Consider the following 14,700-nt stretch of genomic DNA (forward strand, 5'->3'; position numbering starts at 1 on the left):
AACAATGCAACGAGTGCCGACCGCGCTGTCATATACACTGCATACACCAACTGAATAAGCCAGTGCTGCCAATGTCCAGCCCCAACCCCGTTTTTTTTTTACCGGGGTCCTCAAGAACCGCTTATAGACCGGATTTTATAGGAACATCGACCGTAAGAGCGGGGAGAGACTTGTTCAGTAATATTTGGGTTGGTTTTGTAGGGTTTGTTTGTAGGCCATTGTGGTGGACTCGGGAAATTTCGACTACCTTGGGTTCTTTAACTTGCACTGACATCGCACAAAACACGTTCTTTTCTCCTCCATCGAAAAGCTGCCCCCGATGCCGGGATATAATCCCGCGTCTTTTTGCTCGGCAATCGAGCGCTCTAACCACTGAGTGATCGCAAAAAACGATGTCATATTTGGCTCTGTTTTCTGGGTACTAATGCAGATACATTCCAATGCCAAAAAAAAAAAAAAGTGCGCAACAGCAGTTTTCCGAAACGGCGAATAAAAAAAAAAAGCTACAGAGCCGTGCCGAAAATACGAGGAAATACTCTAATTCTGGCGTAAACGTCTATCTTTTCTGTTAGTCTGCAGTACTTTCCTGTAGATATGTAGTGTTTTTAAGTATTATTTTGTTGTCTGTAGTTCTGTAGTACTTTCCTGTTGTAAATACACAAAAGTTTCATGTTATTACAAAGAGCTGTGTTGTTGCGGTAGATTTGCTGTCAAAAACCGCACGAAGTTCTATCGTAACAGGAACTCTTCTATAGTTTTCTTCGAGACTGAGAACCCGTTTTGATGGACTTGAGCGCACAGCTAACAAGCACGCGTGCCCACAGTCACGCACAAATATCAGTAATGTTTCACTACATGACAGAAGTTTCTTGTGCACAATGCATAAGTCAGGCGGGAGGCTTTGATGGTTGTTGTCTTCTGGGCAACAGAGCAAGCTGACGAAGTGGGTATGGCCGCATGCGGGTAGGACTAGAGACGGGTCAGCTTTCCGCATATTTTAATGCGAAATAATTTCTTGGCTCACGAGTTGCGTGGAGATGACTTGTGGACAGGATTTGTCGACAGAACGCACCCGCTCAAACCGCCAATAAAGAAAAAAAAAAACGTTGCCGCTATTAAGTTTCGAAGCCACGCAACAACTGATCAACATACCTGAACCAGCCGCGAGAGCCTTGTGTAAAACTGCGAAACACTGTCGCCCTGTGCAGTCAACATAGTAGTTTTCATAAAGTTCCAAAACACTCTGGCGCTGTTAATTTAACATCGTCATCTTCGTGAAGTTTCATCTGCGCCGCTCCTTTACTCAACCTAGCTAGGTAAATAGGCCATACGCATAAGCAATCTGGTCGAGTGCGGCCGAGATTTGCTAGCGTAGTGTCGGGCGAATTCACCTGGTGGCGTGATAGAAGTCCCAATGCTTTCGCATTACTGCACCTAAACAGACTTAGACGCACCTCTGAAAATTTTGTACGATGCTCGGCAAAGCAGGTTGAAAAATCTGCCGCACAGAATCTGAAGTTTTGCGCACTGTTACAAATCGCCGTAGCGTAAAATGGCCAGTGGTATTCGCTGCTGGTTAATTCTTTATCTCCTAGTGCAAAAAAAAAAATGAAAATTAAAAGTTATAGAGACTTGTATGGAAGCCTCCCAGTAGGAATAGCTTGTCGTTTGCTATATCCAGTCAAGTTTTTAAAAATTGTCTTGTTATAGCGAGATTTGGTTTCTGAGGTTTAACGCACCGAAGCGATCCAGGCTATGAGGGGGGCCATAGGAAGAGCTCCGGATAATTTAGATTACCTGGGGCTTTTGAACTTGCCCTGACTACGCACAGAACATGAGAACCTTGCGTTTAGCCTCCATCGAAACCCAGATTAGTCAGGCGGTCTAACCACTGACACACTGCAGCTTAAAATCGGCTAGAAAAAACATTGAAGGTCGTTCACTCAATGTGACACGAGTAACAAGGACCACTAATGTCACTCATCGGTCTCTTGGGTGACCAGCGAGTCACGCCGCCTATAGTCTACGAGGAAGTAGATAACTGAGGTCACCTGACTTGAGGTCATTTCGTGTGAATAACAATATATGTGCACAACAAACCGTTAGCAGCTGACAATGTAAAAATCATGGTTAGTCCATACTGCATTGCTCTTTCAAAAGGAAGTACAGAACATTTCCTTGTGCGTTTCGCATGATGTAGGCCCCGGGCGTCGGCCATGGCAGAGCGTCTATGGAGCAGCGAGTCGATGACCGACACGGACGACGCAGCCTTCCGACTGGACGAGCAGCGGTGTCGTATGCTCAAGTGAGAAACCGGTGTTACCCGTTAACAATTATATTTTATTAACGATGCGCCAATAATGGCACGCACACTCCCAGACACCATTAGAGTGTGTGGGGCAGCTATGCCGGTCTAAAGGAGGTGCCCTCGACTTGTGTGGCAAGCTCAGCCGAAAGCTAGCTACCTGTAGTGAGAGAAGGGGATGCCCGTTTGATGCTCAGCTTTTGCAGTAAAGGTCTGATTAGGAATTAACAAAGTCAAACTTTATACCCAGCAAGAGACGATACAGAGAAATTTACCCTCTCTTAAAATACCAAAGGCAAGGGGTTCACAGAAAGGCAATGCGAAGCATGCAACTAAAGAGGCTTTAAATAAACACAGAGGCTTTACAACGCTGAACAATACACGAGAAAGTCAGAACAAATAAGCACCAAATTGTTCATCGGGCACTGTCGCAGACCGATGTTTGGAGAGTCACGATGTGGCCGCCATGTAGACGAGCGCCGTTCCCTCGCAGATCAGTGGGCTTGCCGAACAGCGGGTTGACTCCGGGAGCCGAGCAGTAGCGCTTGCTATTAGAACACTGCACAGTTGCTAACTCGCAGCAACACTGGCTGGCTGGCTGAAGCGATGCAATCGAGAACTACCACATCAGTCCCCGTCCTGCCATAACAGCTATACTGTTGACTCAATAGACAACCACTTTCGGCTTAACGTGCCCGGATATCCAACGCAGCTCATTTCTGTAATGAATTCGTACGAAATGTATGGCCATGGCTGGCACCTTGACTTTTCTGAGCCTAGACACATCCCGTAAATCCCTCATCCCTAATCCCCCCGTCCCCACTGAAAAATAAATCACCTCTGTTATCAAAATAGATTAATCATGTCGAAATGTCAATGTGTTCAGAAGACTCATGCAAATTCAAGTGCAAAACAACGTGTAGCATTTTTAACTAAATCAGTATGTATACCCTTATATGTCGGCGCTCATAACGTTAGCCTGTTTTCCTTTTTCAGCCGAGGAATCCGGGCGCAGCCTATTCTGAACGGCTACTGTGGCGACCAAGACCTCGACTGCTCCGACAATTATCCTGCCGTTGATTGACTGTTTGCTTTTTCTCGTTTGCATGAGAGTGAAGAAAAATATCATTTGTTACATGCCAGTGTCGCTTTAACTGCATCTACCAACTCACTCAGCCCAGAGGGGCCAGCATCGTCAGATTGCAAGGAAGCGTTGCATTCTTCGGGACACCAATACCCCGACCATAAGCTGACTGAAAGCCGGAAGCAATTTTTCCTCATTTCTTTCAGGCCATGGGACATGCGTATGAGACTTTGCAGATGGCTGTGGACTTATACGGAAATTGTTTACATCACTGCTGCTCCGTTCACGCACATATGCACATCTTTCGTCCCATCACGTCATTTACGTAATATCACGTCAATTAGAGCTCGAGGCATTTCTCTATAATAATATTGCAACTTTGAAATTCGCAGCTCGTTCTTGCTGGCACCGCTCTTCCTCACCTGGTCAGTCGCGGACACCTGAATGACAACATGTGATAAATCCCGTTATTATATTCCTCTCATGAGCTTGTCGGCGTTTGCTCTCGGCAGACGAATCGTTTTCAGTGGTTTAGAGCGTGGGGTCTACAGTTAATGAAAACGATGAAACCATTGGCAGTGTGGTTCCTCTCCTTAATTAAAACAACATATATATGAAACATCAAACGTAGATATGTAGCAACGATGTCTGCTGCCTCGCAGTACAAGTGCGATAATTTGCGATCGGTTATTCTTTTGGACGATCCGTGAAACGCCGTCCTGGCCCTCTGAAGGCATGCAGGAATTACCTTTTAGTAGGAAGGGACTAATCGGGGGGTCTAGAGCAGAGCAAAATCGTGTAAAGTTTGCATGTCCGCTTGGAGCGGGTGTCAGTTTAGTTTGTAGGGTTTAACTCTCTAAAACGTCTCATGCTATGAGAGACGCCGTAGTAGAGGGCTCCGGAAATTTCAATCACTTGGGGTTATTTAACGTGCACTGACATCGCACGTAGGCGGGATTCTTTGCAATAATAATATAATTGGTTCACAGGAAGGGAAAGGCGCAGTATCTGTCACACTTGCTCTGTGGACACCTGAACCGCACCGTAAGGGAGGGGAGGAAGGTGGGAGTGAAAGTACATAGAGTGAAAGGGGAGCCATAGTGGAGGGCTACGGAGTAATTTCGACCACCTGGGGATCTTTAACGTGCGCTGACATCGCACAGCACACGAATGCCACTTCGTTTCGCCTCCATCGAAAGGAATCCTTTGCAAACTCTGCGTAAATTGCAAATTGGTGTATAGGAAAGGAAAGGCCTAGCGTATTTCACACTTGTCATTCATTTCATTTCATTTATTAATACTGTCAGCCACCATAAGGGGCTGTAACAGGAGTGGAGAATACAAAACGAAAAATGAGCAATATAGAACACGATGAAAATCAATAGTCAATCAAAAATTGTCTCTGAATGCACACACAAACAAAACAAAAATGAATTACACAGAAATCGGAACAACAGCCATCCTGCTGGACACCTGAGCCGAGCCGTATGGGAAGGGAAGAAGGTGGGAGTGAAAGAGGTATCGTAGTGCACGGCTTGGGAATAATTTTAACCAGCTAGGAAATTGGCATAGCGGTGCCCGTGTCTCAATGCTAAACTGGCAAGCAAAACCATGACAAACAGGCTTTTACATGGCTTAATTGATTTCAGCCGAGTTAAGCCCCAGCTGGTTTTTTTTTTTTTCAAGCTAATTAAGTCTATGCAGTTTGCATTAAATCATTAAAACTTGGCAGGGTTATTAACGTTTCCTCGTAGGAGTATTGTCAATATTGTAGAAAATAACACATTCATAGACTGCCGTCACATTCATATTGATTGCCTCCAAGTGGCCGGCGCTTGAGGGTATTTCATTCACCATGGGAACGTGTAGTGGGCGCTTCCGATGTCTGCGAGCGCATTATACCTGTCGCTTCACTGTCGGTTCTCAGCTGTTCGCCGGTAATATAACATGGGCGTCACCACCTGTTCCGCCTCAACGCTTTGATCCTCGAGGTCAGCATCTGTCGCCGAAATTGAAGCAAAATGAAAGAAGAATATGTCGAAATATAGTTCGTAACACTCACTTCCTTGCGCGAGAACGTTTTCTCAGACTTTGGAAACGCTCCGTTACGCTCGTGACGTGTCAGGCGGCGTGCTCTACAGGAAACGCCGAGCCACAGAATTCCATTTGACCTCTCCGCAGGGCGCTGACGAATGGGTCGCGCGTATATCAGTCAAGTGTGAGCTGCTGTCCTTGAGCTCGCCGTAGTTTGCGCAACGCATGAAGCCTGTGTGTCAAGAAACAGGGTGCGGCCATATGCCGCCATTGCTTGTCGCAACACGCGTACAATACGCCGAGCGAGGAGCAAGTGCCGAGTTGCTTATGGGAATTTTGTAGAGAAAGCCCTATTCGCAGTCCGTCGCAGTACCGAGAACCATCTATGAAAAGCCTTGCTTCGCTTCAATGGACTATACTGGAATTTTGCGTGAGCCGCGGGGCCCATAAGGTGAATCTCCCAGGCCAAGTTGTCCGAAGACTCGCCGGATAGATGCATTCTGGATCAGATCATACGCCTTCCCACGGAAACAATACTTGATAAGTTTAGGAAAAGAATCTTGTAAACAACTAAATCCAGTGTTTTGGGAAAATCTTTATACCTGTTATCCGTCTTTTATCACTAAAAGATGTTTATTATTTGAGACACAGAAGCTGATTCAGTAAAGCAATTTCGCCTGACCACGCCTTGAAAGTCATGTAGTAATTTATGTTGATGCGGGTATGATGTTATCCTGATGTGTAATATTTTCTCTATGTCTTTAGAGAACAGGGGAGAGATTGGAATCGAATGCTAATTATGAAGGACATTTACAACGTTCATTTTGAATGCTGGTAGAACTAAGGCTTCTACCTTTGTTTTCAGAAACACCTCAGTAGAAAGTAGTGATATTCTAAACACCTAATGAACTAGGCAAACTCGTTCAAGCAGACGCTTCGCGGGGGCTTTTGAATTACATTAGAATCAATTTGCAATTTTCACTGCTTTCACAAACCTGCTGCACGAAAGTCCTCGTAAATGTATCCGCTAATCCACAACCGGAGCGTGCTCTAGAATATTATAAAATGCTCCTAGATGCAAATGAGAAATACGTATTTAGCACATACGCTTTTATTTATTTAGAATTGGCATACATTTGTTGAGGCATGAATTGAATTCGTAGAATACTGCGAATCCTTCGTTTTTATGAACTGGATGCGTAAGAAATTTATCCCACTAATTATTTTTAAACTTTATGTGTCAGTCATAGTTTCTGTACTCTCCTGAAAGAGAATGTAAATGATAAATGTGATTAAGATGTTAAAATATGTTGTGGGATGCCTTTGCAGAGCAATTTGCATAAACCGCAGCCCAGCAGAATGTCACGAAGTTTGAGAGCGGGTAGACTGGAGATTTGACGACGATCATGTCGTCCCTGCGACGGCGCGACCAGTAACAGACCTTGTTTTGAGGGATGTATTGCACCTCCGCAAATGGCTCAAAAACCGCCAGCATGCATGAGCATCATCTGCGTGTGATTTCTGCTTCCCTGCAAGGCAAGGTCCGGCACACCACACATGACTCACCCGCAGAAGAGCGCTCTGGCCAGTAAGCCGCGTTACCAAAAGCTCATTAATGCTTCTGTTGGCCAGGCGTCCGTTCGTGCCAACTGCGAAGCCTGCCAGCAGCACAAGGGCCTTCCGGAATGGCAGCTCGGCCTCCCACGCGCGGTGAAGACGCTAATGCCAGCAATTGCCGCGGAAAACCGGTATATATCACTGGCTGTTTATTATCTCTCAAAATTCCTAAAGGTTGTCGCAGTGCTGCTAGCTACATCATTGGCTTCTAATGCGAGCTCACTAGAAATGCCATGAGTACAAGCTTAGCAGGGTTTAACCTACCCTTCAACCTAGTTTGACGAGTGCCAGCTCGGTTTGCACCAAACTCAAAGTTTAGGGGTAAAAGGTCAGGTGGACAAGGGTCATATATCCATCATAGTGAGCATTGGTCCCCATGGAGAGGTGGTGTACGCCGTACTGTACCTTAGTGTAGCTTAGTGGCGATGCTGTCTTTCTCAAGGTTAAATGAAGGTCAAAGAGAGGTCAAATGAAGGTCAAACTTTTGCATTGAGCAAAGCTACTCCTCTAAAATTGTCCGGCGGCGGCGTCTGCTTTGAATCCTTCCTCTTCCAACCGTGACATGGATACATTATAGTGTCTGGAATGGTTTCCCTCTTTCCACATAACTTGTATAGCGTTGCTTAAATGACCAGTGCTATATGTACAGTCGCGAACAAAAGAATATGGACCACGCTTTCGCGATCAGAATCTTCTGACGCGTTAATGAGCAAAGCATAACACATGCTTTTTTGCATACGCACTCTAAGAAAAAAGGGTGTGCGAAAGGGGTAAAAAGGGCATAGCATGGTCCTTTACCCCCTTTAGAAGGCCTTGGGGGTAACTTTGCACCTGCTGGAAGCAGGTCCCTATTCACTTACCCCCTCTTAGAAAACTTGCACCCTACTGCAACCCTACTTACCCTCTCTACCAGCGTTTGTGTGTGTGTTCGTGCCCCTTAGACAGCAGTGTGAATAGTTTGGGCACATGTCACGATGGGGCGCTCGTGCAGCATTCTGTCCCATCATGTCTCGTTCCTGCACTGTCGCTTTCAGAGAAGGGACGCCTTTTGTGCCACCTTCGCCACCGTTTTTCTCTCGCAGCGTTTGGGTCCCTTTCCATGTTTACTCTCCCCAGTCAGGAACTGCAAGCTGCAGGTGTGTCCTGGTTTCTATGGGGGGACGTAATGACTGCAAAACTGCTTCTAAATTGTAATGAAACAGCAGATACTTTTGTTTTGCTTGTGGGAGTAATGCTCTGGCAGTGCACAACCTGTTTCAGGCTTATAGTGGAGCCACTCCGACCGCATAGCGAACTGTCACGGGCCGTTCTGCAAACGTATTTCCTAAGCTGCTTAAAGGAAAGAAAAGGCACAGTATCTGTCACACTAATTGGTAGAATCCTGAACCACACCGTAAGGGGAAGCTTGCGAAGCTTCGAAGGAAGGTGGATTAAAAGAAAAGAGAGAAAGAGGTGCTGGTTGTGTTCAGCAACAAAATTATGCACATATTTGATTTTACCTGAAGCGCATACAGCTCGTTCGGCCGACAAGGCATCCATCTGCTAGTCATGTTGAAGGTTAGTTTGCGACAGAGATTGGAACCAACGACCTATGCACAGCTGCCGAAATCTTAACTGACGTTCGTGACGGCAGTACTTTCTGTAATTCTGAGTGTTACAGAGCAGCTAACCTGCGAAAAGTCAAGTATAAGAAATGGCTCACCAAGCTTTTGCGTAATCTTGATCATCTGGCAAGTATTGTCCTTATTAAGACGCAGGAGCATAGAAAAGGAGGTCGTCATGCGCACGCCAGTTAAAGATTTGGGCGGCTCTACCTCCGTTTTTATGCCTTTCATTTTAAAGTTCGCCGTTCACCGAGAAGTGAGGCAGATAGAGCACCTTCCGTTCCTCCAAACAAAGCAAACTAAAGGCGTTAATCACATTGCCAAACTCTGCGTCTCTTAACGGCAAGAATTCGCGGAATGAAAACGCCGTGTTAAAGGCGCTATCGCGTCTACAGCTTTGGTGTCATGCTGGCTTGAAATTATTTAATTTTATAGCGTTAACTAGAGGCAGGCTGGTGGGCAGCTGAAAGCTGTGACACTTGAGGACAAACTTCATCAGAAGTTGAGTCTTTCTACTAGTTTTTTGTTGAATGCGACCAGCTACACTAAAAATAAGGATTTTTCACCCTCATTTACTGTACCGCGGAAAGTATGTCAGTCGGACATTATATATATATATATATATATATATATATATATATATATATATATATATATATATATATATATATATATATATATATATATATATATATATATATATATATATATATATATATGCTTAAACTGACCATTAAAAAGACAAAGATCATGGCGTCTGCCCCTATCAAGTCCTGGAGCATCAAGGGACAAGAAGTGGAAGCTGTGACAGATTTTCTCTTCTTGGGCTCCAAGATTACCCCGGAAAGAGACTGCAGCCATGAAATTGGGAGACGCCTGCTTCTGGGCAAGAGAGCCATGGCTAGCCTTGACCGCCTAGTAAAGAGCAGAGACATTACACTGCCAACCAAGATCCGTATAACTCGTGCTATGGTCTTTCCAGTTGTGATGGTTGGTTTGGTTTGGTTTGTAAGGTTTAACGTCCCAAAGCAACTCAGGCTATGAGACGCCGTAGTGGAGGACTCCGGAAATTTCGACCACCTGGGGTTCTTTATCGTGCACTGACATCGCACAGCACACGGGCGCCTTGCTTTTCGCCTCCATCGAAAAGCTGCCGCCGAGGCCGGGATACGATCCCGCGTCCTTGGGAACAGTAGTCGAACGCCGTAACCACTGCACCACCCCGGCGGGGTCCAGTTGTGATGTATGGATGCGAGAGTTGGACTGTGAAGAAGGCTGACCGCCGAAGAACTGACGCGTTTGAATTGTGGCGCTGGCGGAGACTCTTGAGAGTTCCTTGGACGGCCAGAAGATCAAATCAGTCGATATTGTCGACCATAAACCCTGACTGCTCATTGGAGGGTCAAATTCTAAACTTAAAGCTCAGCTACTTTGGTCACCTGATGAGAAGAGAGGAGTCGCTGGAGAAAGATTTGATGTTGGGAAAGTTTGAGGGTCACCGAAGAAGGGATAGGCAGCGAACGCGATGGTTGGATGGCATCCTCGAGGCGCTGCAGATGAAGTTATGTGATGTTAGGAAGATAGTGGGAGACCGGAAAGCGTGGCGTAATATGGTCCATTATATATATATATATATATATATATATATATATATATATATATATATATATATATATAGTTGTTTGGCGTACTTGCCTGATTCGATCAGAAGTTGGATGTTCCCATTGTATGTGGCGGCAATGCCGGTGCTATCGCTGAGGCAGTGGCTTGTCTTGCATCGCAGCCGCCGCATATTATGGGAACATTCGACTTCTGATCGAATCAGGCAAGTACGCCAAACAACTTTATTATTAAAAATACCAACGGCAAAATTCCATTTCTGTGCGAAATTTTAGCTGCGAGGATTTTGCGGTTTAGTTTGGAGGAGCATTCTACAGCGCGCTGGTAATTGTGCAACGCCCTGTATATTCCTGGGTCTCCTCTTTTAGAGAGTTTTTATGTTTCTGCAAACGACCTACCTGCCTGTCTGTCCTATAAATGCACTTTTCCACGGGCCGTCGGAATGCGGTAAATAACTCGTCTTGCCTCGACCAAGGTTTTCATTTGCTTGATCTTACTGTTCTACATACATGCCCTCTTCTTCATTCCTTTTTTTTAATTTTCAAAAATAGGCTAATCAGTTTGGAAAGTGAAGAAAACAGAATGCGTACACCGTGTCGTATTGCTCTGTATTAATATTGCAGGAGACGTTATTTTTGCATGTCATCATTCATAATTGTTTCATTCGTTCCGATTTCAGCAGGTTCTTTTAATTTTAAGGTGTACAAACTGCCCCAAGAGCTAGCTCTATTGTTCTTAGTTTACCAGGGCTCCTTTTTTTCGCAGTGCTTCGGCGTGTTTCGCACTTGCTGCACCAGGCTGTCGGGTGGTTCCAATCGCCACTTCTCCAGCGCTTTTGTGATGAAACACGACGCACGCATGTTTACCGCCACGCCGCACACCAGGCACTTCGCGTTTTTCAATGCAGCACACACGTGTTTGCAGCAGCATTGTGCGACACGATGCCTTCGAGCATAAGCTGAGTGGAAAACTTACAAAAGACCAGCTAGCTGGCTGCGGAGCCACGTACAACCTGTGATACTTGCACGTGGTCACTTATCCTTTCTAGTTCCGAGAATTCATGAAACTGGGCATTGATTCCTTCGCTCGCCGTATGACACAGCGCAAAGGTGACGCACGCTCTTTTGTCCTGATAAGCTTGCCCCTTCAGTGAACATCAGAATTTTGGACACTGAATCTCAAGCGCCAATGATGGAGGTGGGGTAAGGAACAATCAGAAGAACCTGCTGCTCCCCGGAACTCTTTTCTTCACAGCATGAAGTCATTTTTCGCCGGACTTTCGGAAACCAGTTTGGCTGTAGCTTCCACAGTGCCTAGGCGGGGTACACAATACTTCATTGTGAACAATATGACAGGTCCCAGGGAGCCCAAAATGCGTGCCTCTTTTCGACGGCGAGCACATGGTGGCTCTGAACACACACTCTTCTCAAGACTCCGTGGGGTCACGAGTCATTCCAGCAGAAGCGATGTCCTGTTCGGACGCGGAAGCATCGAGTGGTCTCAGTCTTATGCCTATGGGCTGCACTGCCCTTGAGTTGTAAATATTTGTATCATACTCAACATACAAATAGATATGTGCGAGCAAAGTCCTTCGTTGTCACTGCAGGGAACTACCCCCTGTAAAGACGTAATCTTAAATTAACTGACGCGGCAGAATTCTGTTAAGGGCACAGCTCACGATGACTCTGCAATCAGCGACGACGTGGAGCTTGGATAAAGCAAGAGGTACGCATCTTCTAGTGCTGCAACAGTCTTGGGCTGCCCAAAAGCAGCAGCGGAGGAGAGATCACGTTAGCAGATTCGCTGGGCCAGCGTTGAGAACAACTATGGACTTGAAAGGTTGCTGCTGCTGCGGTGGCGCCATGTACCAGCTTCGGACTCCATTACGCATGTCAATGATGGGCGACAGCAGCAGGTGCGGCGGCAGCGGTCAACGTAAACCGGCGCATGGTGCTTGTAAGTTCCATTTTTCAAACTTTTTGCTGCCCTTATTGTGGGTTTAAGCCGGTACTCGTTTAATCAGCATGCGTCGCAATAGTGAGCACAGTGTTAAGTCCGAGGTTCGAGTGGTCCCAATCTCTATGATCTATATCTCTATATACTGCTTGGAAAACAGGCCGGCACCACTACTGCGAAAACTGCATCTTCGGTAACCCGCCCCGTCAGATGTTCCTCGCTTGGCGGCCACAAGAAGGGTGCGGTGCTGGAAAAATGTTCCCCATGCAAGAGAAAGCGCTTGCTGTATCTGCAGCCGCGATGCGGTTCCAACACGCTTCCATTTTTTTTTTTTTTTTTGCCGCGCCGCCGCAGTTTAGTCGCCGAGGTGTTTCCATCGCTTGCATGTGTATACATTGTGAATGTGTCTATTCCCTCCACATCTCATTTTTCTCTCGTTTTTCTCTCACACAGGTTCCCTCTGAGTATGGATTCAACCACGACGATGACAAAAGACTGCTCGGTTATCCTGCCATTTTCAAACGCAATAAAAAGTAAACCCTGCCTTCCGTTCTCATGTACTAATATCGGTGTGCAAACTGCACCCTGAATGGCTACATGGCCCGTCACAAATATGTCGCTCTAGCACGAAGAAACCAACATTGCGGAAGCGAGGGCGTCTGTGACCGGCTGACGAAGACATCATACATATTTTCACCAAACGTTTTTCTTCTGTATAGGGCGTATGTTAAGGCTGTCTAATGTTGCAGCGGAGGCAGCATTACTACACATATGCCAAACGGAGTCGCTCGCGTTGCAAATAAAGAAAATGTATGTCTCGTATCGCTTCGATAGCGGCGATGTCTTGTTACTGAGTGCACAATCAGTCGAAGTGTGGTTGTTTTCAAATTACTAGCGTACCAGTGTGCGCCTAGACTATTTAGAAGGGCGCAAACATACCCTTCGAAGGAAAAGAACATTATCCTAAATGGGTGTAAAAAACACTATAATATGAATTTATTTTATTCCTCTGGGTGGTAATATTACCTTTCCAAACAAAGCATAAATATGAACGTAAAAGTGCAAAGTTACGCCCATTCATAGGGTGCAAACATGCACTTACGGGGTGCTGTAGTAAGCCCATTACGCTGGCATAAATACAGACCCTGTGAGGGTAAGTTTACGCCTTATGATTAAGCATAAGCTTATTCCAGCTGGGAGCAAACATGCACCCGATTTTAGAGGATATTTTTGCACTTTCATGGCCTAACTACGCCTAACCTTTAGTCCTTCTGAGAAAGGGTAACGTTACTCCCCAGTAGCATATACTTGCACTTCACCATATGGCATAACGTTAGCCTCGTTGTAGCGTAAACTTTACACCAGACACACTTAAGCCCCCGTCGAGGGTGTAACTTTGCACCCAAAGGGGCTCCCCAGTGCGTCAGTGGACTTACCCCCCTAAAGGGGTAAGATCACACCTTTTTTTCTTAGAGTGCGCTTATAATATTTATTTTTGTCTTTTCATGTGAGGTGGACAAGCTTATTTATTTCCATTAGACGACGGGAGAGAAGCATTTGAATCCAGAATCGTGGTCCATTTTATTCTGTACGAGACTGTAGGGGCTTGTGGTAAGAACTTAATGTGCGTTATCAGCTGTAATTTCAAACACGCTCCTTGGACACCGCTTAGAAGTACATTTTTGCGGCTCGGGTTTCTTTGAAGAGACGTCAGCGCTATGCGATATTTTCGCTGTCATCTAGAAAGAACTTTGCTTAGCGTTTTATGCGGTATCAGAGCTGCTCCTGCTATGTATCTTATCGGATTGCTTGCTTTATGCGGTGCGCGGCTGGCCTCATTTGTGCTGCAATTTATATTACAGCAACAGACGGCTAGACTTTTCGCCTCCTTTTCTCGCGATAATGCGTCGACGACGCGTAGCTTTCGATGTGCGTCGGCGATCGCTATCGCAGTGTGAGCTAACGCAGCGTTAAGTACGATGGTCACTGTCACATTTTGTCGCAGAAGTGTATAAAAAGTCCCTTCTTGTAACCAGGTTGCCTGTTGACGTTTTGGCTGGCATGCATCCTTCGGTGGCAGCTTACAGGAGTGCGAATGTCCTGCATAAAACCGCGCAGGCAGCGTCTAATGATTCCCGGCCTAATTTGAAACTTGCTTTCCGACTCGCATTATTAATGTCGATGAAAAATGTCTGGCTCATTTATTGTTTTTTTTTTTTTGTTTACCTCCGAAACTGCACAATATAAGTTTTCGTTGCAGTATGCTTGTTTTATACGCTGACCAAAATAATGACGACAAAACGAAATCGATGAGCCATTTGGTACATCGATATTGTCAGAATCCTTAGTGTACACAAAAACAATCCTAGTCTACACTATGCAATGATTTACTATGCATGTTTCTAGTATGGAGCCTTCAATATTTTTAATAACTCTTTTTTTTTTTTTCACCACACCCAGCCTTCACATGTCTTGCTTTT

General features: G+C 45.6%; 1 protein-coding gene across 1 annotated transcript in view; it reads left to right on the plus strand.

Moving 5' to 3' along the window:
• Positions 1 to 3,433, plus strand: part of LOC146197282 (beta-hexosaminidase subunit alpha-like) — a 23,144-nt gene extending 19,711 nt beyond the window's left edge. The window contains exons 12-13 of the mRNA XM_084599090.1: positions 2,201 to 2,305; positions 3,302 to 3,433. Coding sequence (XP_084455216.1) covers positions 2,201 to 2,305; positions 3,302 to 3,389 — 193 coding nt within the window. The 3' untranslated portion in view covers positions 3,390 to 3,433. The remainder of the gene's footprint in view (positions 1 to 2,200; positions 2,306 to 3,301) is intronic.
• Positions 3,434 to 14,700: the final 11,267 nt, after the last annotated feature.

Source organism: Amblyomma maculatum, chromosome 3, assembly GCF_055883805.1.
Source record: "Amblyomma maculatum isolate TAMU_Amacu chromosome 3, ASM5588380v1, whole genome shotgun sequence".
Classification (NCBI taxonomy): domain Eukaryota; kingdom Metazoa; phylum Arthropoda; class Arachnida; order Ixodida; family Ixodidae; genus Amblyomma; species Amblyomma maculatum.